The sequence below is a fragment of the Ursus arctos genome, unplaced genomic scaffold, assembly GCF_023065955.2.
Source record: "Ursus arctos isolate Adak ecotype North America unplaced genomic scaffold, UrsArc2.0 scaffold_24, whole genome shotgun sequence".
Taxonomy (NCBI): domain Eukaryota; kingdom Metazoa; phylum Chordata; class Mammalia; order Carnivora; family Ursidae; genus Ursus; species Ursus arctos.
In genome coordinates, this window is record NW_026622919.1 from 43,994,605 (window position 1) to 44,022,220 (window position 27,616).

General features: G+C 45.9%; 1 protein-coding gene across 9 annotated transcripts in view; it reads right to left on the reverse strand.

Moving 5' to 3' along the window:
* The window catches only part of SMG6 (SMG6 nonsense mediated mRNA decay factor), a 228,562-nt gene that overhangs the window by 116,756 nt on the left and 84,190 nt on the right, over positions 1-27,616 (reverse strand). For all 9 annotated transcript variants that reach the window (XM_026517857.4, XM_057317740.1, XM_057317741.1 and 6 more), the window contains 2 exons: positions 13,207-13,323; positions 11,488-11,656 (listed from right to left, as the gene is read on the reverse strand). In XM_026517857.4, coding sequence (XP_026373642.1) covers positions 11,488-11,656; positions 13,207-13,323 — 286 coding nt within the window. The remainder of the gene's footprint in view (positions 1-11,487; positions 11,657-13,206; positions 13,324-27,616) is intronic.

A 27,616-nucleotide genomic window follows, 5' to 3' on the forward strand; every position in this document is an offset into this window, starting at 1 on the left:
TCCCAGAATTCCCCCACTTCTGTCCAGCCAAGTATATGCCACAAGATAGCAACAGAGTGCCAATCTCCCCTCCTCCCATACCGCCAGAGGGGCCAGTCACACCATGAAAAGAGTTGTGTGGGTTTTTTTCCGCTTAAGATGCTTTAGAAATCTCTTCCCACATATAAGCAGGAAAACAAACACACACATAAAGGTGAAGGGGATTAAGAGTACATTTATCGTGATGAGCACTGAGTAATGTGTAGAATTGCTGAATCACTATATTGTACACCTGAAACTAATATAATACTGTATGTTTATTGGAATTAAACATCCCCCCCCCACACCCACCCACCCAATAAAAAACCACATTCCTGGCCTGCCAAGATCATCCCAGGACAGTAAAGCAGATGAACCAGTCTCAGTGCTATTTTGGCCATCCCACTCCCTCTCCTTTCTCTCATTTGTGGAAGGTTAGATACCGGGTGACCAACCATTCTGGTTTGCCCGGGACTGTCCCAGTTGTTGTACCTATGGATGCTAAGTTGTACTTCAAAAGGAATGAGATGCACAGGAGAATTACAAAGAAAAGCTTTACAATTAAGGGTCAAGAGGTGGAGTGGCAAGAGGCAAGAAGCAGAGCTACGAATGAGCTACATCCTGGAATCTTCCCAGAGGAGTTACTGCGCATGAGCCAAAGCTGCTAGGGAGGGGCCTCAGCCTTAAGCAATTTGTTTTTCCTGCTGTCTAGGAGCCTTCGGGAGATGGCAGAAAAAAGGGCATTCAAGGGACATGCCACTGAAGGTGATGTTGGGGGAGAAAGTGGAGTAGGGGTGTGGGGACTCCCTGACTGGCTCCAGGTGGAAGGAGCCTGCACTGGTTTATTTACTGTAATCACTACACTAGGAAAAGGCAATGAAATGAAACATCTTGTTTTCAAGAGTGTCCTGGGAACCAGGCGGAACACAGCCCCATTAATCACACAACGGCACATAATCAACACACGTGTACTGCAGAAGTAACTTGCTTCACAGCCTTTGCCCAGGAAAAAGAACATGTTTGGGAAGAATCACCGGAGGGACGAGAGTTTTCTAAAGCCTTCTCTCTGCACAGACACCGACAACCAGACTCATTCACAAAGCTCCATCTTTTGGCTCAGCTGAGTTTGGCTGTCAGAAATGTTTAAATATGGAAAAAAATAAACAGTTGCAACACGTTTCTGTGCAGAGATCTGCCTGAGCCCCTTTGTGATGTAATGGGAAACGCAGCATTCAGGCTACCAGCTGTAGAATAAACAGAACTTTGAGGGTTAAAAGGAACTGAACTTTCCACGACCCCATCTGCAGAGAAGAAAATAATAAGAGGAATGATGCACTGCCCCACAGCTCTGATAGTTTATCCTCCGGTCCCGGCTGCAGAGACAAGCACCGGATGTGATAGGGCTGCTCAGGGCCGCCTCCGAGGTTAGCGCTGCCCATGGGAGACGCACAGGGAGGCTCTTCCAGCTCCCCACTTCCTCCCCCAGTGCCCTGCTGGCCACTTGAGCCCACTGCCTGAGTCCAATCCCACAGCGCTGGTGAGCTCTGGCCAACAGGCACTGCTCGGCTGCAGAGCAGCAATTTGGAAAATAAACAGGAAAGACGACAGTGAGAAGGAAGAAGGTGAAAAGTCTCCCAGCTGAATTCTTGGCTTAGGGGCCTTGGTTGGTGCTGTGCAGGTCAAGGACCTGACTGCTTCAGGACGTAGCTGGGGGTGGGGAGGTGTGGGCAGCAGCATCCCCAGTCAGGGAGAGGCAGCAGAAAATTACCCACGGCTGCCACAGTGGGAGGCCCCACATCCCTCTCTCATCCTCCCACCCCTACCATCTTGGATCCAAGACGAAGAAATATATGGTACCATGTGGTTCTCATTACCATGCTCCCCTGTCCCCTAAGGCTCAGATAAACCAAAACTGACTCCTCCCAGAGACTGCTGGCCACCACTAGGGACCCCTGCCCACAGCTGCCTTCTGCCCATTACCACCCACCTTGTGCCAAAACCTTAAGACTCAACTGCAAAAATGAAGTGGATGAGAGTTCCTACCCCAGTGTTGGTTTGTAAGATAGCAGCTGGTGCCAAAAGACATAGGAAGTGTCCTTGAGTTCCCAACTGAGAAATATAAAGGGGCCCAAGGGCCACACTAGACTAACCAGAACCAAGGGAATATACAAAATGCTTCAATGAAAGGTCATTTCTGCCCTGAGCCATTCAGACTGGTCTTGTGATTGAACTCTGATTCTAAGTAGCTGCTTTCTTCTGGTGCCTTAGTGGGATTGCCCGAGATCACTTCATCAGTTACCTCCTCTCCCATTGGACATGAACACACTAACTAGGCACCCATCCACCATACCATGACTCTCCACGGAGGGCAGGGAAGGGAAACGTCAGGAAACTAGTACTAAAAGGAAGAGGTACTTACGAAAACTAGGCGAGGGGTGCTTGGGTGGCTCAGTCAGTTAAGTGTCCGACTTTTGGGTTTCGGATCAGGTCATGGTCTCAGGGTCATGAGACCAAGCCCATCAGCTCTATACTCAGCAGGGAGTCTGCTGGAGATTCTCTCCCTCTGCCCCTCCCTACCCTTGAGGGCACTCACGCTCTTTCAAAGAAATAAATAAATAAATAAATTTATTAAAAAAAAAAATCAGGTGAGATGCCTGACCTCAAAAGCTAAGGATGAGGTAATTCCTGGAACCTGGGCATCATCACCTCAGCTTACCCCCAACCAGGCCTCTGGGCTGAGAGGTCAGTTCTATGGGTGAACATAGGGTTTCCTGTCTGAGTGGAAGGGGAAAAGCTTAGCTTTTTCCTGCTCTAGCTCCTTATCCCAGGTAGGAGTACCTCCCAAGCTTCAACCCTCAGCAGCCTTTGGGTTCTGAGGGTTCAAAGTTAGCCTGGGCCAAGGAGGCCAAAGTCAAATTCTGGTGGCTATGACCAGTTTTTTCCCAGTCTTCCAGAAACACTTGGGAAATGGCTCTCCAAAAGGTTTTTCAGACAATCTCAAACAACCTTTGGTTCTAAATAGTGCTATAAGCCTGGGCAAGTGCCTTCGGCTTATTCTGGTCCCAAGTCATATTTTGGGGATGCTCCCAGAACCCACAAAATCCCACTACAGTTAGGATGCATTCTTCACCAAGCAGACACAAAGCAGCCAGAGAATATGAAACTGCATCCAACGAGTCCGTTTATGGCTCTCAGAATGGTGGCAAGGGAACCTCTCAAGCAGCTGTAATGTGATTAGTAAGCAAGGATCAGCAGTTGCTGGGTGACCCAGTGGCCCAACCCCACAGAAACACCACACACCAGGAAAGCAGACCCCTGGCTGGAGTCTGAACACCAGATCCTAGCTTGGGACAGACCAGCAGTGGCTAGTTAGCGGTATATACTCAGGACCAAGGCTCACTCACTTCCCTACAGACATGCATTCACTTACTCCACCAGGAAAGGAAAAAAATAAGAGTTAATTTACTTTTTATTGCCTCAGAATTCCAAGGTTTAATGTAGCTGTCAGTTTGAGTGCAGTGCAGCTGCTGGCCGATACAATGCAGCCCAGGCCAGCCCAGGTGACTGGGGAAACACATTTCACAGAAATGAACCAACACACACTCTTGGCTGGTTGTTTGGGGGATATTGACTTGGGGAATCAGATTAACCCTTCAGGCTGGGGTTATTTCTGCAAACACCACTGGAAAAGCAGCTTTAGTCCAAGGAACTGAGAAGCCCTGGTATGAGATCGACTAATAGGTTTCTGTGTTCCTGCACTTCTGGAGTTTTCTCACACAAGGTGTTTTCCACAAAATGCTCTGAAAGGTTAAGGTGTGAGACAGGTGAGGCAAGTTATACCACCACAGATCTCCTTTCTAGAACTCAGAAAGAAAGGCAGACCTGCCCGCTTTATAGAGGAAAGGTCAGATAGGAACTTTTCTACAAGTTCCACCCAGGGCAGGGCCAAGGGAGGGAGACAGTTTGGAGAGTGGAGTGCTAAGGTCCAACCAGGTCTCAGGCCATCCTTCTGGCAAGTCTAAGGAGGACTGAGCCCTCACACACCCCTTAATATTTTTACTGGGGGAACAGTGACTGGTGATTAATATCAAGTACAATGACCCCATGTTACAAGCCTGCAGGGGCCTGTGGAGGTGGCCATTTCCTGTGTAATACCAGCTTGTTTAAACACTAACATTCAAACTCCACAGCTGCAGAACAAACCCGGAAAGAGTTGAGTGAGAAGAAGCCCTGCATTGTGTTTCAGAGCTATGGAAGATCAGAGTTGTAGTACAGATGGGAAACAAGTTGGGTCTTTTGGTTCCTGAGATGAGGAGTTCTGGAAATATAGCCAAGGTGGCACGGAAACTAGGTGTAAGGAAGCTGGAAAAGAGAAAGCCCGTGAACTGTACATACAAAGGGGAGACAAAAGGCCACAACAAGAGAAATGCCCTTAAAATATACAACATGCTCTTTTAAAAACTTGTTTGCCTAAAGACCATTATATTCTAGCCCACAACTCCCAACATGGCGTTCCATGGCCAACACAAGACCATTGCTGCCCTGAGGACTTCCCACTCGACTGGAGAAAACTGCAGGTGGTGAGCAGCTAAGAGCAGAAAAGGACCTGAATGAACCCAATAGGTCTGGTAGAGTCAAAAGAATAGTATCTGGGCTTAACACGGCTTAGGAAGCCCCTTTGTTAAGCTGAGATATCATGCCAACTCTGTTTCCAGTGGGCTGAGGATCTGGTCTGGTAACAATGCCAAGTAGCTCAACAGGCTCTGGGATGGGGTAGAGATGAGGGTGGTGGGAATCTTCGCAGCTCTCTCGGAGATTAAGGAACTGTAGTGTATTCTCCAGTTGCCACCATGGAGACACCAGGAGACATGGGTGTCAGAGATCACTGTTTTAGGAGTTAAGACATGGACAACAAGATATCATCCTCCAAGAATAACAGCTGTTTATTAGGTGAATATAAAAACCTAAGACTCGGTAAAAGATAATCCCTTCGGCCTTTCTAGTTTATACAAACAAGTCAACTTGGGCCCTTGGGAGAGTGTCCAACTTAAATTAATTCTGCCCAATAGGCAAATCGAATTCTGAAGCCCAGTCACCCTGCACTACTCCAAGAACATAAACTTCTTCATGTTCTAAGCAGTGCAGCTGGAGCCCTTTGGCCAACAACAGGTCACGGTAACCTCATTCCAGGATTTCTCAAGTACCTCTACTGTGCCTCCCTCAACCTCTATCTAGGTCAGTGCCTTATGTGACTGCAGTTTTCCCAAGCTACATTCAACATGTATAGCCTCTGTTGCATCACTATGGTGTGTTAAACCCATCAGCACTGTGTGTTTGGGAAAGAGCAGCCCCCAAGGGACCTCAACATCTCCACGGTATGAGTGGAGCCCTCGGCGGCCTCCCTGGTGCGGATTCTCACGGTTCCTGCCTCTCTAAATTTTTAGCTGTAACCACTCCAACACGTCTTCTTAGTTTAGCACACACTGGACCCAAATAACCTCAGCCCAGAGCTGGAAAGTACGCTCCCTGGGGTCAGCTGCTGTACCCTGTTGGGGTCAGACTGGAGCCTTAGGCCAACACCCCTTCCTCTCACAAGTCCTGTGAGAGGAGTCGGGAGGGGACAGAGGCTCCTGCCGTGGGAGAGATCACGTGTGTCTCACACTCAGCACTTGGAGGAAGAGGAACCCCCTGGTGCCAGGCTGTAGTGCTGACGCCCCAACCCGGAGCCAGGGAGACTGGGTGGGGAGCCAGGGTAGCAAAGGGGCTTCCCACAGTCACCACCACTTCCTTGAGGGAAGTGCTGATGGACTATTACTTAGTGACCTCCTAAAATGCCCTTTTGGGAAGACGTATTAAGCGTCCTTGAAGGGGTGCCGATTAGACTTAGGATTAGTTCTTATTTTCAGAACTGCCCTGTGAGGCTGAGTGAACTAGCTGTTTTTTAACTCAAGAATTTCTGTCTCGTCTACAGGGTCAACACATGTAGGCTCCCTGAGGAAATCAGCTTACTGCATACTCCCTACATATCCCAAGTCTCCCTGTGTGATGGCACTCACAGGGCTCCCTACAAGCCTTTTCCAGAATGCTCTGTAGACTATACAAGACAAGCTATGGAAAAGTAGCAAGTCCAGGAATTTCTGGAGTTTTTTTTCTTCTTCTTCTTTTTTTAACAGTACTCCAATCCAACAGTGTGATAAATGCATCCGAGCTACAATTAGGAAGATATATAGCATCAGAATGCGAAGGTCTGGGCAGCCTGGTGAAACGCGGGCTCTCCAGAGCCCCAGCTATGTTTCCCATTATGTAACCCTGGTCATGGGCAGACAGCCAGACTCCAAATGAAAAAGAGACTCTGGCTTGGCACTGGTTCTATTTTCCTATCCTCATTCGGGGTCAGCGCAGTGTCATACAGCTGCAGAGAAAGCTCTGGGGATTAAACCTGGGAAAGCCTCCAAGACCAGGACCTGGGTTCAAGTACCAGCTGAAAGCAATAAACCAACTGCCACAGCTGGGCTAGGTTTGGATGTTCTCAAAGTCCCCTGACTCTTTCACTTACTGAGAACTAGAGATCAAGATGAGGGAAGATTTGGCTTCAGCAGAGACTATGAAATGAGGTAGGCTGTCCCACTGCCCTAGCTTGCCAAAGGTCCTAGGATGTGAGGGGTCACTATGCTTAGGCTCGTGAAAGCCTGTTGCTCTGCTCCTCTCCATCACCTGACATTCACAGCTTACTTCGTGCTCACGTGGTAAAGTGGGAAGTTGCTACCTCTCCCTCCTAACAAGAGGCCTAGTGTAGAAACCATGTTCCCCACTCCTCCTCCCCCACACCCCACAAGTAGATGGTCCCTCCAAATACTGTGGTCTGTTCTAAATAGACCAAAGCCCTCTACACTGTCTTTTACAGCAGCCTAAGGCAACTTTCCACACCCTGCTACAATCCCCTGTACCAAAATCTCTGGGGATATAAAGCCATCCTATTATAAATACAAATGGGAAGTCAACCTACTTACTTGCTGACTCCAACACACATACCTATGAGTGTCACTATGTGGAAGGCACAAGTGGCCCTGAAATCCTTCCTGCCCTCATTACTCTGTGGTATTGGTGATGTCCTGTCATCATCACCCTATGTGCTTCACATGTGCCTAAGTGGATACTGCCTAGGACGTGTAGATTTGACTGGGAAGAAGAGGAATATGGGCAAAAAAGGAGAGAACCAAGGAGACTAACGATGAGCTCTGGAATTCCCCTAAGAAAGCTCTGGAACAATTCTCTAACTGTACAGCGAAAGAAGGTAACGAAATGAAAGACAGGGAGCGAATGAAGGGAGATAGATGAAATAAGGGTCCAAGTGTGTCAGGGAGACAAAATTTGGGAACGAGAGTTTCTGGAGGAGAAGCACACTGAAGTAAGCTATCTGATCACCCTATGTTAGGATCAGTGATGGATCTGTCTTTGTGGAGAACAAATGCAGGCAAAAACCAGTGAAAACCTGCAAAGGAGAGATGTTAAGTAGAAGCCATTTCCTTCCTACTCTCTTGAGAGCATTCCTAAACCCTCCAGAATGAAGATCAGCACAAGGACCTTGGGAGTGTTGCAGGGATTACTATTCTGACGTCTATAGAACTATCTGGAGTATGTTATTCCCAATGGCCGTAAAACAAAAGGCTCCAGAGTATGAAAGATCAGTGAGCATAAGAGGCCACTTTGAGATCCACAGAACCACCATACCCTGCCAATCTCCCAACCATAGTATTTACTCAGTGAGTGTTCGGCAGCTATATAAGAAACTGGAAAGGAGGGAGGTAAATTCTCATTCCACTTTTGCAGCACTTGGATCTGACAGCTATGAGGTGGGACTACCCTCAGTGGTGGTCAGGCCAGGTTTGCTCTGTTCAACAGAGGCCCCAGCCCTCAAACCACCATGTCTGGTGGTCAGGCCCCAGGACAGCAAAGCTCCTCCTTTATGCTTAAACCTGCATTCCAGAAACAACCAGCTGCTGATCCTGATTGCACGGAGAGCGCACAAGGGGACTCCATTCTCTATCACACTGGCTGCTCTAGCCTAGACTGGATTCATCAGTGGTGCCCACAGCTATACAGGAACTTGTTTACTAGGCAATCAGATTCAATATAGTATTTGGTCAAATTTGTTCTCCCTGTGAAGAACAGTCTGAAAAGAAAAAGCAAATGTGTTCAAGTGTCCCAACCCCCTCTGCCTCTCTGTAGCCTTGGAGGTGAAGCCTAGCTGGGGACGGCTGTAGCTTGGACCACGTGCCCAGCTGCAGATTGAGCCCTTGCCCAAAGATGGGCAGCAGCTTGCATATGCCGGCAACAGGCCATTTGCTACAGCATCCAAAGAGAAAACAGACTCAGCACCTCAAGCAAATGAGGCCCAGCACTTCCTGTGTGAGCTTTCCACTTCCTCAGCCTAACAAAAGCCAAAGGGAGTGGGAGAGGGAACAGGGATGAAGGGAGATGGGTCACAGAACAGAGTTAACAGGACTGATGGCCAGGATATGGAAAAACAGGGGCTGGGTGGACCATATCTAAGGGACCTGTGGTTTCGAGGTGAGGTGACCCAGGGAAGGCCCAAGCTCCAGGGACAGATGGTCTGCCTCCCCACCCCCTGAGAGGAAGGGAGGAACACTCTGTGACCCCTGTGCAGGCTCAGAAGCAGTGGCTTCAGATACTTGGAGCTGAGACCTTCCTTGTCAGTTTCTTTCCAAAAGTGCAAATTGCCTAGTCGGCATTATAGATTAACAGCCTGAAAAGTCTGAGGCTGTACGTGTTAACTCTTTAGGGAACACTGCCGGGAAACGGCTGCCCCTAGCCAGCAGATGAGTCCATTCCTTTGTGTGAGGATGCAGAGAACTGTTTGATGCTATGAGTATCAGCCACACAGTTATAGAGCTAGAGCTGGGAGGGAATGGGGAGAGAGGACTTGACAGTCCAGAGGGAGAAAAGGGGAGAAAGAGGCACACAGTCCACACAGAAAGGTCAATAAACTGGCCAGAAATCTCTCCTGCAGCCTTCCCTCTATGGGTCACCCATGACTGGAGAGACTCACATGGGCATCCCCCAGCCCAGAGAAGTACCATCGGCAGCAGCCTAGGTCTCCACATTCTGTCCTCCAGTATGTGCCCCTCCCAGAGGAGAGCACTGAAGAAGAATGATGAAATGCTGGGCATGGATGCTTGCTCTCAAACACACACACACACACACACACACACACACACACACACACACACCCAGCACAAAGCCTGAAGGACCTGAGTACATGCGCCTGCCAGACATCACAAAACAGAGCACAGAGCAGGGGGACGAGAGAAAGAGAAAGGAAAAGGAGAAAGAGAGAGACAGAGACAGGAAGAGAGAGAAAAGTAGAGGGAGGAAGAGAGATGGACAATCAACAGAGCTGACCAGAGATGGGGAGCACCAATGTGCACACACATTAAGAAACTATTGTGCAAACATGAACACACACACAGTGACACTAACATAAGAAAAGAATGGGATATATAAGGAGCAGGAGTCAGCACACTTTCTGTAAAGGGCTAGACAGTAAACATTTTAGGCTTTGCAGACCGTAACGTCTCTATTGTAACTACTCTCTCTACTGCTGCAGTGTGAAAGCAGCCACAAAGTGTAAACAAATAATCATGGCTGTCCTCCAATATGACTTCATGGACACTGAAATTTGACCTTCCTAATAATTTTCACAAGTCATGAAATATTATTCTTTTGATTTTTTTTTCAACCGTTTAAAAATGTAAACTATTCTTAGCTCCTGGGCCACAGTTTGCTGACCCCAGATACAGAAACACACAAACATCAGAGGCAGATAAATAGAGGCAGGCAGGCAGGCAGGAACACGCCAAGACAGGCAGAGACAGGCAGGCTATAGGTGACGCAGGCAGGGAGACACAGACGAGGCAGGCAGAGGCAGGTAGATTAAGGCAGACCCACGTACACAACAATTTCCCTTCCAACACACAGATACAGACTGACACACAGAGACACAGTCATGGACAAACACGGACACAGACACAGGCAATCTTGGACTCAGATATTCAGAAACATATACACATACTCCCACCGGACATAGTCCCACACAGAGAGACATGCACAGGACCAAAGCACACATGGACTGACACGGACCCAGAAACAGAGAGAGACATGCTGAAACAGATCCCTCATGGAGACACATGAATCCCACAAAGAGACCCCTACACCCAAGGACAGAAAGAGACACAAACACAGATAGGGACACAGCACACAGAAATATGTGGACACATATACATGGACAGACATGACGGGTACTCCAAAAGACGCTTAGATAGACCACTAGACAGACACGCACAGACCCTCGCACTCAGACACAGATACCCGGACATACACAGACAACCCGAGCCAAAGAGGCACACACAAAGATAGAACCTACACACAGATACGGACATAAGAAACAGCCATGCATGCGGGGCGCCTGGCTGGCTCAGTCGGTTGAGCGTCTGACTCCTGGTTTTGGCTCAGGGTCCTGGGATCAAGCTCTGAGTTGGGTTCCCCGCTCTGGGTTCCCTGCTCAGCAGAGAGTCTGCTTGTCTCCTCTCCCACTGCCCCTCCCACCACTTGGACACTCTCTCTCAAATATAAATCTTAAAAAAAAAAAAAAAGAAAGAAAGAAATAGCCATGCATGGTTACACAACTAGGTAAATATGCCACTGAAACGTATACTTAAAAATGGTTAAGGTGACAAATTTTGTTACATATATATTTTACCATAATTTACAAAAAGAAAGAAAAAAGTCACACAAACATACGAACAGATCTACACAAACACACCCAGGCAGACACACGTACTCCCCAGACCAACACACCCCACACCTAAAATGCTCTGACATATAGCAAGGGGATACACAGAGACAGGAAGATGGGAAATGAAGTGAATGGAAGAGAGAGGCGTGCGTGTTCGCCCTCCTTTCAGGTGTGAGAGGAAGGCCCAAGCAGAGTGCATATAGCGGCACCAAGCAGCAGCAGGACATAGCCTGAAGGACGCGTGGAGATAAACTAAAAGGGACAGTGAGAGACAAGGCCTCCCCCTCACAGGGACACATGCCCAGACTTGACACACACCCAGGCAGCTGCAGAGATGGTAGGCATGAACAGCACGAAGTGAAAGCAAGAGAGCAAGAGCAAGGACAAAGAACAAAACAGAGCAAGCTATGGAGCAAGAGAGAAGTACAGACCGAGAAGAGGAGCAACGGACCAGACAACAGGGAAAAATAGCCTAAAGCATCAGGGGACAAGGAAGGTGTTCAGGGAAATGAAAAAGCAAAGTTCAAATGAGCAGGGAAGACAGGAATAAGCAGACGGTGGGTGGGAAGCAACAAAGAGGACCAGGAAGGGAGCTGTGGGAGCACAGGTGGGCCAAAGCCAGCAGTGCTGAAGGGATGAGCAGGCGGACTCACTGTGAGGGCAGGTCCAGGGATGTGGGTGGAGGATTCCAGGTGTCTGGGTAGCCGAGCATCCAGTCCGACCAGACTTTCACACTGGGGAGCAGTTCCTTCAGGTCCGGGACGAAGGAAGAAACCTTGATGTCATCTTGGTCATCCTCATCCTCAGGAGAGGACAACTGAGCTGCAGAGGCAAAGGGTGAGAACTGGGCCTAGGTCTGCTGTGGCCCATGAGTGAGGCCTGGGGCACTGGGACGGCAGCAAGCTCTTAGGGAAGGGAGACCAAGTCCACAGGAAAGCTGGGCCCAGAAGCGAAGGACAAGTGCCAGCACCTAAGAGGATTCTGAAAAGCGGGACAAAGAGAGAAGCAGTACACTGAGTCTGCCCCTGCAGATAGCTGTCTCTGCTCCACCTGTGGCCTGGCTGAAGTTGCCACCCCGGCCTCCAGCCCCCACCTTTAGCTTTCCTTCAGCACAGCACTGAGATGGCCCCAGAGCTCCTACCAAAACTGCATCAGCTGAATTTGACCATGAGGAAATCTCAGAGAAACCCAAACGGGAGGACATTCGACAAAATAAGTGGCCTGTATGCTTCAAAAATGTCAAGGTCATGAAACATGGAGAAAGACTTGAGAAAACCATTCAATGCCAGACTGCAGGAAACTAAAGGGACACGGCATCTAAATTGCAATGTGTCATCCTGGAGTGGGTCCGAGACCAGAAAACAACTTTTTTTAGGACAAACTGTACAAACTCAATAAAGTCTGTAGATTCAACAACAGTACTTTATCAGTGTTGGCTTCCTGATTTTGACAACTGCACTGTCATGTAAGGGAATGTCCTTGTTATTCAGAAATATTCAGTCAACTATTTGGGGGCTACCACATCTACAACTTACAATCAAATAGTTCAGAACAAAAATAATAAGCACATATGTGTATACAGACAGAGAGAGAACGTAAAGCAACTATGGTAAAACGTAACAAATGGGAAATCTGGGTGAAGGGCATGTAAGAGTTCTTTGTATTATTCTTGCAACTTTACTATAAATTTGAAATTGCTTCAAAATAAAAAGTTACCTTGACCCTCCCTCCAGAAAAAAAAAGGCAGCTCCAGAGTCTGGGGGCATTCACAAAATTGAAGTGGCAGGGGGACAACAGAGGTGCCTCAATCCTCACCAACAGTGACCAGGAGCTGAGAGAAAGGGGCAACCTTCAGCCCCACCTTACACGGCTCAGCAGACAGGCTGAGATTTCTAAGGGCAACCTTAACACACGTGGGGACACTGATCAACTCAAGGGCTAAAAACAGCCCATGCTCTGGTTCAGTGAGTCGTCCAAGGTGGCTGGGTCCACAGTGGTTACAACACCCACCAGTACCAGACAAAGAGGGACACAGACATAGAGCAGGGAAACCAAAACATCAATTATGAACAAAAACGGAAACACCCTTTGTTGGTTTTCTAACGTTGCAGGAACCCGCAGCAGCTCATAGGTACACTGAAAATCTTAACTACTAGAGAAAAAGGGGAGGGGATAATCCCCCCAAGGACAGAGGGCTACAGAGGTAAACAGAATGCAAACGGAGGTGGGACTAGTTAGGCAGGCAGAAGGAAGAGGGGTTACTGGGAAGAGCTACAATATCAAGTGGAAGGCAGGGTGGCATTTTGAGCTTGTCTGCACAGGGCCGAGGCAGGGGAAAGGCCATCAGTCAAGGGGGTCCCTCATCTGCTTACCTTTAGCAGACTCCTTAAGTAAGTAGGAGCAGCGCCGCACCAGGAGAGAAAACATGGCCAAGCCCAGCGCTGCGGCTTGCTCCTGGATCACAGAGCGACACTCCTCTGAGAAGCAGTCTGAGGAGAGGCAAATGAACTCCGTCAGTGCCCTGGGGGGTCAAGGGCTACTCTTCTCTACCTTACTAGGTGCACATCGTTGGTCACGTCACTGAGCGCCCTTTCCTCATCTAAGACTGGGGGTAGTAATATTTCCTCTCTCGAAGTGTCGCTAAAAGGCTAAACAAAAGAATGCACATGAAGCATTTACCATGATGGCTGGAATACGGGTACGCTCTTGATAACAGTGTCACAGGGATCCCCTGTGTAATTCTGCATCACTTCCGCAGGACCAGGTACTCCAAGTTGGACGGTTTGAGCCAGAGCTGCAGGCTCTCTGTATTTAGTTGGCTACTAACAACGTGAAGCTACAGTCAGAAGAAGTCACATTCAGTTAACTCAGTCTCTCTAACATATAGCTAGCAGGAGTACAGACATCAATTAAGATCACAGGAATACAAATTTAAGTTATCTTCTTGAATCACTGACCTTTGGTTCCATCCTTACCTTCTGTCACTCCTCCACTTACGAGTAACCTATTTTCACTGCATGAGTTAATTTTACATAGGAAAACAGGCACATAAGCCCTCGACCAGTGGTACTTTTTATTTTCACAAATTCTTTCCCCTAGGGCTAAAAAATAAATCTGGCTCCCAATACCAGCACCCTCTCCCCCTCACTTTCTCAGCCTGGCTAACTTCCTTCTGGCTGCAGGTCAGTGAAAGGAGCCACCTTGGTGGTGGCCAGAGCTACTCTTTGGCAGAAGCTACAACACACACTCGCAAAACGCTGCCCGCGCCTGCTCCTTGTCAGTGGCTCGGCCTGAGGGCCACTTAATCCAGACTTGAGAGGGACCGGCGACAAACGGAAGGCAGCGGTCCAGCTGCAGCCTCCGCGGGGGGAACACCCGACACGCACCCAAACACCCAAAGGCACCCGGTCACCTGCTCTGGCATCAACTAAACCGTTAACTCCCTCTGTAATACAGGAGAACGCTCAGAATCTCCAAGTGTTAAAAGGATAATTAGCCACATGTTTGATCTCTGTGCCTGCCTGCATGTTAAACCTCAATAGCCAGAGGGAAGCCCTCTTGCCTCTCTCCTCATTGACATTAGTCTTGTCCATGGAGCCTAAGTGAAGTCTTTACTCTAGGAGATGCTACACAACCACAGTTATTCCTAACCGCCTTGGCCACAGGAGCAAACACGACTGGAGTATACAAAGCCAGCCCCAAACCACTTTAGAGAGCCCTGGGAGCGAGAAGGAACAGGCTGCTGCTCCGAAGGTCCCAACGTATGAATAGCATCAGTGTAGCAAAGTATTCGTCTGTTGTGGCTTTCCTGCCATCCTTCCAGATGCCCACTGGTCCCAAATGTCACCCTCTAACTTTCCGACTCAACTGCGGCAGGCAGTAAGGAAGTGGTAACAATCCATGTGATTAGAATGGGTCACTACTCTCATTCTTCTGCTGGTAAGGCCCTAAACCTCTGCTAGAGAAACCAAGATACAAGCATCCAAGAACCAAGACGGGAAAGGGTAGAAAGCAGGGAAGGGGAAGATGTGTATGCCATCCTAAGAAAAATGGCAACTTCTCCCCTCCACCCCTTACTTTGGGCAGCACCACTGTCTGTACTGCCCCAGCTCAGCCCAGGCCCTTGCCAAACACTGCCAGCAGCCTGCCTTTAGTCAGAAGCCAGGCCAGCCCAGAATGGGGGAGTAAGCCCAGTACAGAGGAAGCTAGAAAAGGATAAGGGGAGGCCACATCCTGGTAGTTGACATTAGTGACCCCTTATCAACTGGGCATCTTAGGCATAAGTTACCTGCACACAGAAAGCCCCAAAAAGGCACAGAAGGGGGTGTGTTAGCTCGAAGAGACTAGCATTTGGAGAAGCCCAAGACTACAATAAGATACTCTCATTAACCTGGATAAGGACAAGATGGGACAAAGGGAGATTACTTTCATCAAGCCCATTCCTATTTTTATGACAAATAGCAATCTCAGTCTAGGCTATTTCTCAGAGTGCAAAGTTGTGACTAGGGCTCAAGGGGGAGAATGAACTGCTTAAAAACAATGACACTTATGGCCTCTGGGGAGTCCAGGTTGGCTCCTTTCCTTTCTTTCTTTTTTTTTTTTTTTTTTTAAGATTTTATTTGGGTGCCTGGGTGGCTCAGTAGGTTAAGTGTCTGCCTTTGGCTCAGGTCATGATCTCAGGGTCCTGGGATTGAGCACCATGTTGGGCTCCCTGCTCAGTGGGGAGCCTGCTTCTCCCTCTCCCTCTGAAGCTACCTCTGCTTGTGCTCTCTTTCTCTGTCAAATAAATAAAATCTTGTTTTAAAAATTAAGATTTTATTATTTGAATGGGAGAGAGAGAGACAGAGAGAGGGAGGGCAGGGAGGGGCAGGGGGAGAGAGTCCCAAGTAGACTCCATACTGAGCATGGAACCCGACACGGGGCTTGATCCTATGACCCTGAGATCATGACCTCAGCCCAAACCAAGAGTCAGACAATTAACCAACTGCATTACCCAGGTGCCCCCAGGTTGGCTCCTTTTTTAAGTCTCCTGCAATAAGGTCTGGGGACCAGGAAGGGTAGCAACAACTGGAGCTTCTTCGCTGTAAGTGTGGAAGGGCTCGACTACCTCTCAGAGCAGCAGCTGAAAAGACAGCTTCATGAATACTCTGTTCTTAGCCATGGTTATGTCACCTTAAACCTTCACCCTTTCCCGCCTCTCTATAAAGGGCCTGACAGTACTTCCCTGCAATGGTCTGGGGGAGGGACAAACCACTAAGCTATTCTGCTCTGATCAAGCAGGCAGTGATATCACAGCTATATGGGGGTCAGAATGCCTGGGTCTCAGTCAGCCTTCTGACCACGTCACAGAGAGTACTTTCTGGAAGGCCTGCCCTCCTCCACTGTTCAGTGGTACCATAAGCACATACTGAACATCTATAGTGTGTTTCACCCTGTGCTGGGTATTATGGAGAACACAGCTACAGATAAAACAGAGTCCCTACAACCTCAGGACCTTACAATTGGGTGGAAAAAAACTGCTATTTACCTAAGTAACCATGGCAACTCAGACTCAGCACTTCCAGTGAGAACTATATTAAGTGTTATGGCATCTTCAGAGATACTCTTTGCTTCACTTATGCTTCTGTAGGCTAGAAGCCCTAAGATGCCACTCTTTGAGAAGCATTCATTCTCATACAAGTGAGTAGGAAAACAGCATCCAGATTCCCAGAGTCCACCCACTTTGGGGCTAGAGCTAGGAAACTGGTCCTAGTCTGACAAATGCCCATATATATCCCTAGAGTTGGGCTGGGTTAGACCAACAAATGATGTGGGGTGGGGAAGGAAAAAGCATTGTTTGCCTTGGTATTTGCCTGGGTTCCTCTGGCTTTGTGTCAGGTAGCAGGAGCCTGACATGAGCTGAGGAACTCATTAACACTGTGAAACAGCCTTTCCCCTTCTTTTCAAAAGCAGGCTTACTCAAGGGTTGAGGGGGATGGTTTTGGCTAAGCAAGTCAGACGGAAATATTTCTTACCAAGAAAGTCACCTGAGGTCTGAACTTGATTCTGCCCTTTCCCACATGCTCTCAGATGGGCAGGTGACCAGAGCTCCCACCACTCCTATGCCCAAATACCAGCTCAGGCAGAAATATTCTTCTCACTCCTATGTAACAGGGAGACTTTCTCATTTTTCTGAGAACATATTCATGGAAAACATAAACCAACTGTCGTCAAAGTTGTATGAAATCAGGAAATGGAGCGGCCGGGAGAAGGCTGCCATGTGGCCGGATGTTATGTATTTCTAATTAGTGCTATACATCTTTCAACAGCAAGTGTCCTTCTGCTGGGAAACACAACACACTGCCCTTGTTATTGTAACTGTCAGAGAAGTGCTTAAACAGATAATCTCCAGGAAAAGTGATAAACACGTCCCCTCTCCCACCAGTGTGTGTGCGACGGTGCTGCCAAAGCAAAGCTGTGCTTGACGGCTCCAGGATGGCAAAGCATCCTCCTGCAGGAAATGGCAATGAGGCAGGAGGAGGGGGGGAGGAGAGGCAGGCCCACCTGCCTGGACCCTCTATGCCCAGCCAAGGGGCAGCAGTTCAGAAGCATCACTTCTGACCAACTCCTGAGTCAGGGAGAGAATTGGAGGCAACCAGTATCAGTAGGGATGAGGTTTGGCTGGTCACAGAAAAATCTGGCAGCAATGAAACAAGCAGAGTTTCCCTGATGCACACAGCCAGCTTCCTGGCAAGAGGATGACAAGAGTGCTGAAGGGGAGACACAGGATGGATGACACAGAGGTCTGGTACCCTGACAGCAGTGGAGGGATTCAGACGGCACCAGGGTCCACTAGCCATTCCAGCAGAGAGAACCAACTATTTGCTCAGCTGCTTCACTAATAGCTGGAGAAAAATGCAGGCAAGACCACTTTATTCACTGACTCCCTCCCCACCAGCTCCTCCCAAAGACAGGAAATGAATAGTCAGTCACCTCCAAACTAACACCACCTGGAGGCGATTTGTTGGCTCTTATCTTTCAGACATAAGGCTGCTTTTCTCATGAGTCAGTCACCAGTCAGACACAGGACTGGCACAGTTCCTGAGCAGCCCACCAAAACCTCCTTGTCTGCAGGAAGTGGGCAGTGAGAGCATCTTTCGACTGCTGCTGTTTGGGCTACAGAGTTCCCTGTGGCAGCTGCTGACAGAAGGCAGGGCGGAAGAGGCAGTCATTGTATAGAAACCAGATAAAATCCCAGAGCAAAAGCAGCTACGTCCATGCCATCAAGGTATCATTTTATTCCCTGAGAAGTAAAATGAACAACTCAGAAAAACCAGGCACCAATACACCCAAACACAGCTTAATGGCAGAACACAGGTTGACCCAAGGCCGGCCACGAACAACATATCCCCAAACCGTAAAGCCACAACAAAACTGAGAAACATGGAAGGTAGTGTTTCCTCCCTAAGAGCCCCTACTGTCATGCCTGCTACTCTTTTTGGATTTTGCAGGACTGTAAAAACTCTGACTTCTTTTATGGGTAGACGTGAGGGCAAGGGAAATCCCTACCTCCTAACAAAGTGACCTCTCCCATTAGTTCCAAAGTTATTTATTCAGCCCAATGGTGGAGGATATAAAGGAAAAGAGGATCCATCCTTAAGAAGATGATGATCTAATGAGGAAGACAGGAAGAATACACAGACCCCAATAACTATAATTCAAGGAAGATGGAAGTAAGATGCTTTCTTTCACCAGAGGGAAAGAAAATAATTTCCAGCTAGGGTATAGCAGAGAAGGTTTCATGGAAGAGAGCACTTCTGAGCAAGGCTGAAAACAAACAAAGATGGAATTGGGAGGATGAAGGAGAGACTGCGTGTTGCTGAAGAGGCACACAGGTAGGGGCACACCAGGCACCCTCCTACACAGCAAGCGATATACTCAGTGTGCCACAGGACGGGACCACAAAGCACCGGGCCTGCGAGGCTACACAGCAAGGAACACAGAGGTCACCCGCTCGAGGTTTCCGAATGAAGCACAGGTATTTTATGAAGATTAATCTAGTTAAAACATTTAGGATGGATTAGGGTAGCTGGAAAAATATAAAAGCAAGGGAGACTTGCTGGGAAGCCAAGAAGGCATGAACTTGTTTGAACTGAGAGAAATTATATGTAATGCACTTTGTAAACTTTATAATGCCAAGTAAATGTAACATCTTTCTTATAGGAGCTGGAAGAGGGAATGCACAGGAGTGTACAGATGTGAGAAATGCTGCAGAAAGAAAATCAAGAATGGTGGAAAAGATGTGTGGGAGGGAAGGGATTCACTGGAAGGGGCCAAGGACTCCTACTAATAATCTCGGCAGGTTCCAGAGGATCCTGAGACCTCAAAAAGGGTAACACCTACCAAAGGAGGTCCAGGAAAGGGGCAGAAGTTTGGGATTGCAAAACACCTGGAGGGGAGGGAGGTATGCATCAAGGAGTCCCCAGGCTCCCGCCCACTTGGCTCTGAGCCAGTCCTGTCTTTCTAGAACAAAGACACTTCAGGGGGTCAGAAATACTTGAGGAAGACCTTGCATAAGGAGGCCTGGGAAGTCTGAACTGGCTCTCCCTGTGGAAGCCATTAGATATTCAGCACTTCATTTGTTTCCAATTCTTGTATGAGTGCAGCTCCAGGCTGTGGGGTGAGAGGCTCCTCTCTGACGTAATCAGGAAGCAGCTGCAAAATTAAGGAATCCCTCATGACATCATAAAAAGGGTCGATGGTTTACTGGGGAAAGTATAAAAATTAATTACATATTCCCACATGAATCCCTTCCCCTAAATCTGTACACACTCCCTCCCACCCCCACACATTCTCTCATCAACAACATCCCAAAGCCACCTCACTGAGCAGGGTACAAAATGGCAAACAAAACCCAGAAAGACAAAGTTTTTTGATGCACCCACTGTCTGCCGCATACATTTGGAACTTAACAAGTGATACCCTGTCCTGGAATTTTTATACATATAGCATGCTTCCCCAAGAAAATTATAAGCCCCTTGAGGACAAGAGCTATGTCAAGACTTCACATCCTTGAAAATTAGCACCATGACGGGTTTAGGACATGTGTACTATTCCTAATAGTAGGTACACTATGCCTCTCATTTGTGAATCCTAACCATAAATGACATGATTCCACTGTGGCCTGAGATAATAACTAAGATATACTGAGACCTGTGTTAGGCACAAAGTGTGTGTGTGTGTGTGTGTGTGTGTGTGTGTGTGTGTGTAAAATCTCAAAACAAGATTTGCATAGAAGGTATTATTTTCCCTCTCTGATAGTTGAGGAAACAGAGTCAGAGAAGTTAAATGACTTGCCCAACGTCACAAAGCCAGTAAGTGTCAGAGCTGGGATTTGAATTCAAGTCTGTCTGCTCTTGTACCCACGCTCTTTCCATACCTGGCTGTCACATGCCTGTGATTCAAGCTGCTAGCCCCAACTCTTCCTCTCCCCTTTCTATGAATATGAAAACCTTAGACTCTCCATAGTTCTGCACAAAAAGCTCTAAGGTAACAGCTATGTGGAATCTAAAATTAAAAACACTATATCATTTCAGGGCGCCTGGGTGGCTTAGTCAGTTAAACATCTGCCTTTGGCTCAAGTCATGATCCCAGGGTCCTGGGATGGAGCCCCATGTCGGGCTCCCTGCTCATCTGTGGGTTTACTTCTCCCTCTGCCTCTGCCCCTTGCCCTTCTCTCTGCCCGTTCATCCCACCCCCACACCCAAGACTTGTGAGCACACGTGTGTGCATTCTCTCTCAAATAATTAAATAAAATCTTTAAATAAATAAACAAATAAATAATAAAAACACTATACCACTTATAATAACACCAAAGAAAGCAAAATACTTACATATAAAATATTAGCTATTTTAAATATTAAATCTAACAAAAATGTACAGGATCTCTATGTTAAAAATTACAAAATACTGATGAAGGAAATCAAAGAAGACCTAAATAACTGGAGAGATTTACCATGTTCGTAAGTTGGAAGATTCAACATTGCAAAGATGTCAATTCTCCCCACATAGATCTATAGGTTTAATGCATTTACTATCAAAATCTCAGCCAAGTTTCTTGTAGACAAAGACAAGCTTATTCTAAAATTTATATGGAAAGGCAAAGGGCCTAGGATGGCTAAAACCATTCTGAAAAAGAACAAAGTGGGAGGAATCATTCTTCCCCATGTTAAGTCAAAGAAAGGAGAGCCTTTTCAACAAATGGTGTCAGAACAATTAGACATCCACAGGCCAAAAAGTGAACACTGACCTAAGTTCACACCTTATATAAAAATTAAGTGACAATGGATCAAAGACTTAGATGTAAAAACATCAGACCATAAAACTTTTGGAAAAAAATTGGAGAAAATCCTCAGGACCAAGGACCAAGAGAAGAATTTTTGGACTTACTGCCAAAAGCACAATCTACAAAAAGTAAAATTGAGATACTGAACCTCTTAAAAATTAAACACTTTTGTTCTGCAAAAAACTGTAAGAGGATGAAAAGGCAAATTACAGACTGGGACCATATATCTGTAAACTACAAAGGACTGGCATCTAGACGATACAAAGAACCCTCCAAACTCAACAGTGAGAAAACAAACAATCTACTTAGAAAATGGACAGAAGACACAAGCAGCCAACTCACCAAAAAGGGTATGCCGATGAAATATAAGCACATGAAAAGATGTTCAATATCGTTAGTCACTAGGGAAATGAACCCTAAAAGTACAATGAGACATCACCACATCTATCAGAATGGCTAAAACAACGAACGGCAATGACACCATCAAGCTGGTAAGGATGCAGGGAGCGGGGGCACACCTCCCTAGCTGACCCGGATGTAAAAATGGCACAGCCATTCTGGAAAATAGGTTGGCAGTTTCTTCTAAAACTAAAAATGTACTTATGATATGATTCAGCAATTATCTTGGGCATTTATCGCAGAGAAATGAAAATTTATGTTTGCACAAAAATCTGTACACACATGTTCATGGCAGCTTTACTCATAACAGCCTAAACTGGAAACAACCCAAATGCCCTTCAATGGACGAACAGTTAAACAGACTGTGGGACATCCACAGCACAGAATACTACTCAGCCATAAAAAGAAAAGTGATGTATACAGTAACTTGGATAGACCAGCAGGGAATTATGCGGAGCAAAAAAAAAGCCAATTTCAAGAGGTTACATACTGTATGATCCCATTCATAGAATATTCTTGAAATAATGTAATTATAGAGACAGAGAACAGGGGGTTAAGATTTCGGGAGAGAAGGGGACAGGGGTGTTTCTAAAGAGGTAGCCTTAGGGAGCTTGGCAGTGATGGGACAGTTCTGCACCTTGACTGTGTAGCAGTTACAGGAAGCTACCTGTGTGATAAAATTGCACAGAACTATACATACACACAAACACAAATGTGCAACTGGTGAATATATAGCTGTATAAATGCATAACTGGTGAAATTTGAGTAGGGTCTGTGGATTGTACCAATGCCAACTTCATGGCATCGATATTGCACTAAAGTCATACAAGATGCTAATATTACGGAAGGAGGGATGAAGGGTGCACAGGATCTCTCTGTACATTCTTCTACAATGTCCTGTGAATCATAATTATTTCAAAATATAAAGTTTAAAACCAGTAAACAGACCCCAAAAAGATCTAAACCTAGGATTCCAGAAACATTTCTCTTTTACAAAGAACAGGGCTGCTCAGACATTTTGGGGACATTTTCCCAATTTGCTGATTACTCTGCGCGGATGCTACAGCCCCTTGTTCTCATCTGATGCTGCCTGGCCTGAGCTACCGGAGGCTACTGTGGCTCTTTATCTGGACTGAGCAAGAAACCGCCAGGGGCAACCAAAAGGAAAATAAGAAAAAAGAAGGGAAAGTTCCCTGAAGACAGAACTTCTGTCTAAAGAATAAGGAGTAAAGCAAGAGAACTTCATTATCAAGGCTATGACTCATTGGTTCAGTAAAATCCATGTCAAGCAGCACAAAGTGGAGGTGATGAGAAAGTGAAGAAAGATGACAAGAAGAACAAACTGCAGAAGCTAAGTGAGCTGTTTAAACATGTTCTTGCCGCTCGAAAATAAGGACAGGTATAAATCTCAAATCAGTGGTATGTGTAATCTTCAAACAAGGACAGTCGGGGGAAAAAAGTTACTTAAGACATGTTGCTTAGCACTGTTATCTTCATAAATGAAACTGCTTATGCATTTTCAGCATGCAAGGCTTTGGACCATTAATTAGATGGGTATTAAACGTTTTAATTGGCAGTGTTAGCCTCAAATACCACGTGAAACTGTCTCTTTGTCAACAAATCTGTAGACCAAACTTTAAAAAAAAAAAAACTTCATCAAAACAAACAAGCAAACACACACACACTTGTCTCCAAAAAGACAAAAATGAAAAGAGAAGCCACAGAGAAAATTTTCTCCCCGGGAGAAAATATTTGTAAAACACCTATCTGACAAAGGACTCATATCTAGGACATATAAAGAACTCTTTCAACTTAATAATAAATAAAATAATGAGCAAAGAAGATGTATGGATGACAAATAAGTGCTTGCTCAACATGAACTTCTAATAAAATGCTCAACATTATCGATCATTAGGGAAATCAAAACCACAAATACAACTTCATACCCACTAGGATGGCTGTAACCAAAAAGAGAACAAGCGTTGCTGAACACGTGGAGTATGGGGAGCTCTCACACACTGCCTTGGGAATATAAAATGATACAGCCACCTTGGAAAACAACTGGGAAGTTTCTTAAAGAGTTAAAACAAAACAAAAGTTAACACACTCATTTACCAAATGACCTGGCTATACCACTCCTAGGAATTTACTTAAGAAAAATGAAAGCATATGTTCACACAAAGATTTACACTTGAATGTTTGCAGCAGTTTTATTCCACAATAGCCCCAACCTGGAAAAAACCCAAATGTCCATCAACAAGAGAGCGGATAAACAAATTGTGGTATATCCATACAATGGAGGACTACTCAGCAACAAAAAGGAACAAACAACTGAATCATTCAACAACATGGATAAATGTCAAAATCATTACTGTGAAATAAAGAAGACAGGCCAAAAGACAAAGACAGAGAGAAAGGAAATACTGTCAAATTCTAGAAAATAAAAACTCTTTTACAGCGACAGAAAGCAGATTCAGTGGTTGCCTGGGGATTGGGAGGAAAGGTTAGGGAAGAATGGATTACAAAGGGGCACAAGTAAAATTTTCTGAGCGAAGGATATGTTCACTATCTTGACTGTGGTGATGATTTCAAAAACGTATACATATGTCAAAATTCAACAAATTGTACAGTCTACATATATATAGTCTTATATACATCAATTAGATCTCAATAAAACTGTTAAAAGATTTTTTTTTTAAATAGAGGAATGACATTAAAAGGCCATTAGTCTGGGGCGCCTGGGTGGCACAGTTGTTAAGCGTCTGCCTTCGGCTCAGGGCGTGATCCCAGCGTTCTGGGATCGAGCCCCACATCTGGCTCCTCCGCTGGGAGCTTGCTTCTTCCTCTCCCACTCCCCCTGCTTGTGTTCCCTCTCTCACTGGCTGTCTCTCTCTCTGTCAAATAAATAAATAAAATCTTAAAAAAAAAAAAAGGCCATTAGTCTGACTCATCATTTAAGATTTTAAGAATTCGTAACTTAAAAGCTGATTTGATAAGGCTGGACATCTACTGAGTGCCTAATACACAATTTGACACTCAGAAAAACCTTGCAAACTAGCACTGATATTTACAGTTTACAGACAAGGAGACTAAGCCTCAGAGAGGGTAAGTTAACTTTCTTCATCAAGGTTGCACAGCTGATAAATGATGGCTGGGTAGAGAATTCAAACCTTTGATCTGATTGATTCTAAAGCTCTTTATACCACTACAACACAACCACTACCTTCTGAAAGTGAGAAAATGATTTCCAGAAGTGCTAGGCCTTCTCCAGAAGACAGCTTGGCTTACCCTCCTCCCTTATATGAAGCTCCAGGGCCAAGAAGTGTCCTGGGGACTCTATCAAAACATCTTGGCAAGACAGACAGCAAGCCATTTCTACTCTCTACAAGGAAAAATAAAAACACTCCTAAACGAGTGCTTCATTTTTTCCAGAGAATACCCATTTTAGAAATGGTACACCTATAGATTTCCTGGAAAAGGAAGGAAGGCAGGCAGGCAGGCAAGGAGGGAGGGAGGGAGGAGGGAGAGAGAGAGGTTGAGGGCAGGGAGAGAGAGAGAGAGAAGGAGGAGGAAGGGCGGGCAGGCAATCAGTCAAAACACACTCTGGCCATTTCCACTTTAGTTGTGTCTCTGGATTAATATTTTTGTCACTCAGAATTTCCTGCCTAATTTCAGGGTTGTTCAAATATACGTCCCCTCTTGGGCAAGAAGAGCTGCTGCAAGCAGAATGGCATGCTGGCACCAGCCAAGTCCCTCAGGGATGGGGCCCAGGAGAAGAGGGCTGCCATTCCAGCATCTCATCTGGAAGAGTTACAAGGAAATCTTGAAGGACAGAGTTTCTGCTTCTACACTGCTTACCAGAGGTTTTGCGAGGCTTGCTTCTTTCACAATATTTAGGGGAAGCAAAGGAGGAGTAAAAAAGAGTAGCAGCTTCTTAATTACATCAGGCAGGTAAGTGTCCCTATGGAATTTTATCAGGAGAGCTGGTGTGTCTTGTGTCAGAAATTATTTAGGGTTGTGGAGGAGAAGAGAAGTGAAGGAGGCTTCCTAAAAGTCATACCCATGAGCCAATCTAGAAGGAAACTTGCTGCGGCAGTGAGAAGGAATTAATAGAGCCACGACCCTTCTGATGGATTAGACAGGTTTGGCAGCTGATTTAGAAAAACAGCTTGAAACCCATCTTTGTTGGTATGAAGCTTCAGGAGCACATTGGGACTAAAGTAAAAGTTAATGAGAGATAATGCCTGCAGACAACCTGATTCAGAGAAAGGTCCTCTGATATGGCAGGCAGAAGGGCAGGGAAGTGCTCAGCTTCCATTTTAACAGATTAACTCCATTTCTTTTCATTTTATGGCTTCCTAAAGCATTTTTAAAAGAGTTATGACAGAGTTTGCAAACAATGCCAGAAGAAGATAATTCTGAGACAGGTAGGGCACAGAGGTATCCAGGATAGGAAGGATTTCTTGGACTCCTGAGGAGCTTCCAGAATGGAAAGATTTGAGCCATCAAACAAATCTTCAGGAGTCAGTACTAAAAAATGAGGCCAATGATAAGACATAATTCTTGGGTGGATTCCTTGTGAATATCCAAATCTGCACATTCATCCTGCTCTACTCCAGCAACTCACTCTAAAAGTTCCTCAAAACTTTATAATCCAAGATCAATGCCCAAGCTAGACTGAGTAAGCAACGACTTCATCCAACCCCATCCCCTGTGGACCATGTAGCTTTAAAGTAGAAATGAGGTCAGCAGAATAATAGCTAAACAAAGCAGTTATGGCAAGGAAAGGTAGCACTCGATAAAGGTGACTAGAAATCCAATGAGGCATCAGCTAGTCCTCTGACTTAGTCGCTCTAGAAAGGACATCCCCTTTAGTAACAGCCCTTCCAAATTTGTAATTAGTTGGCTGATTGGTTAATTTGTCAACAATATAAACTGAAACCTATAAACATTATTTTAAACTACATTTAATTGTTTTGTTTATATTTATTCTTTTTTACCTCATCCACAAAAGACTTGTGACAACTTAGGGCAAAATCACCTACAATTAAATAACATTAAAGTAGATGTAGAAAATTAGGACAAAGAAAAAGGAAAATACAAATATGTCAATCATGTGCCATGAATGAACTTAACATTTACCTCTGATTTTCCTGGCAGCCAAACCAAAAATGGAAACACTAATAACTGTATAGTTGTCATTATTGGAGAAGAATAAAAATATCAGTTAGGAAAAACAAATCTCTTCTCAGCACTGAGTTCTAAAATCATTTTTTTTAAAAGATTTTGTTTATTTATTTATTTGACAGAGAGAGAGAGACAGCCAGTGAGGGGGGAACACAAGCAGGGAGAGTGGGAGAGGACGAAGCAGGCTCCCAGCAGAGCAGGAAGCGGAGCAGAGAGCCTGATGCGGGCTTGATCCCAGGACCCCGGGATCACGCCCTGAGCCGAAGGCAGACGCTTAACGACTGAATCACCCAGGCGCCCCTAAAATCATTTTTTTAAACATGGACTCTATGCAGGGTACTGTGTGGAAAAAAAATGAAGACTAATCTTGAAAGGTCTTTACAGCATGTGGCTTTATACTACATACTGTTAAAAGATACCCAAGAAAAATTATCCTGAAGTTATTTGTATGGTGAGACAAAATACATAAGTATCACAACCTAACACTGTTTTTCCAAAAACACAGATACAGGAGTATTTTATATACTGACAGGTATACAGTGCTTTAAGAACATTTTTAAAACTAAGTTAAAATAGCAACTAAGTTAGGAGCTGATGATTTTTTTTTTTTTTTAAAGATTTTATTTATTTATTTGACAGAGATAGCCAGCGAGAGAGGGAACACAAGCAGGGGGAGTGGAAGAGGAAGAAGCAGGCTCATAGCGGATGAGCCTGATGTGGGGCTCGATCCCATAATGCCGGGATCACGCCCTGAGCCGAAGGCAGGCGCTTAACCGCTGTGCCACCCAGGCGCCCCAGGAGCTGATGATTCTTATTTCAAAAGGACCCATGTAGGGTTTCCTCAAGCAAGAGACTTCTGATGTCCAACTCAT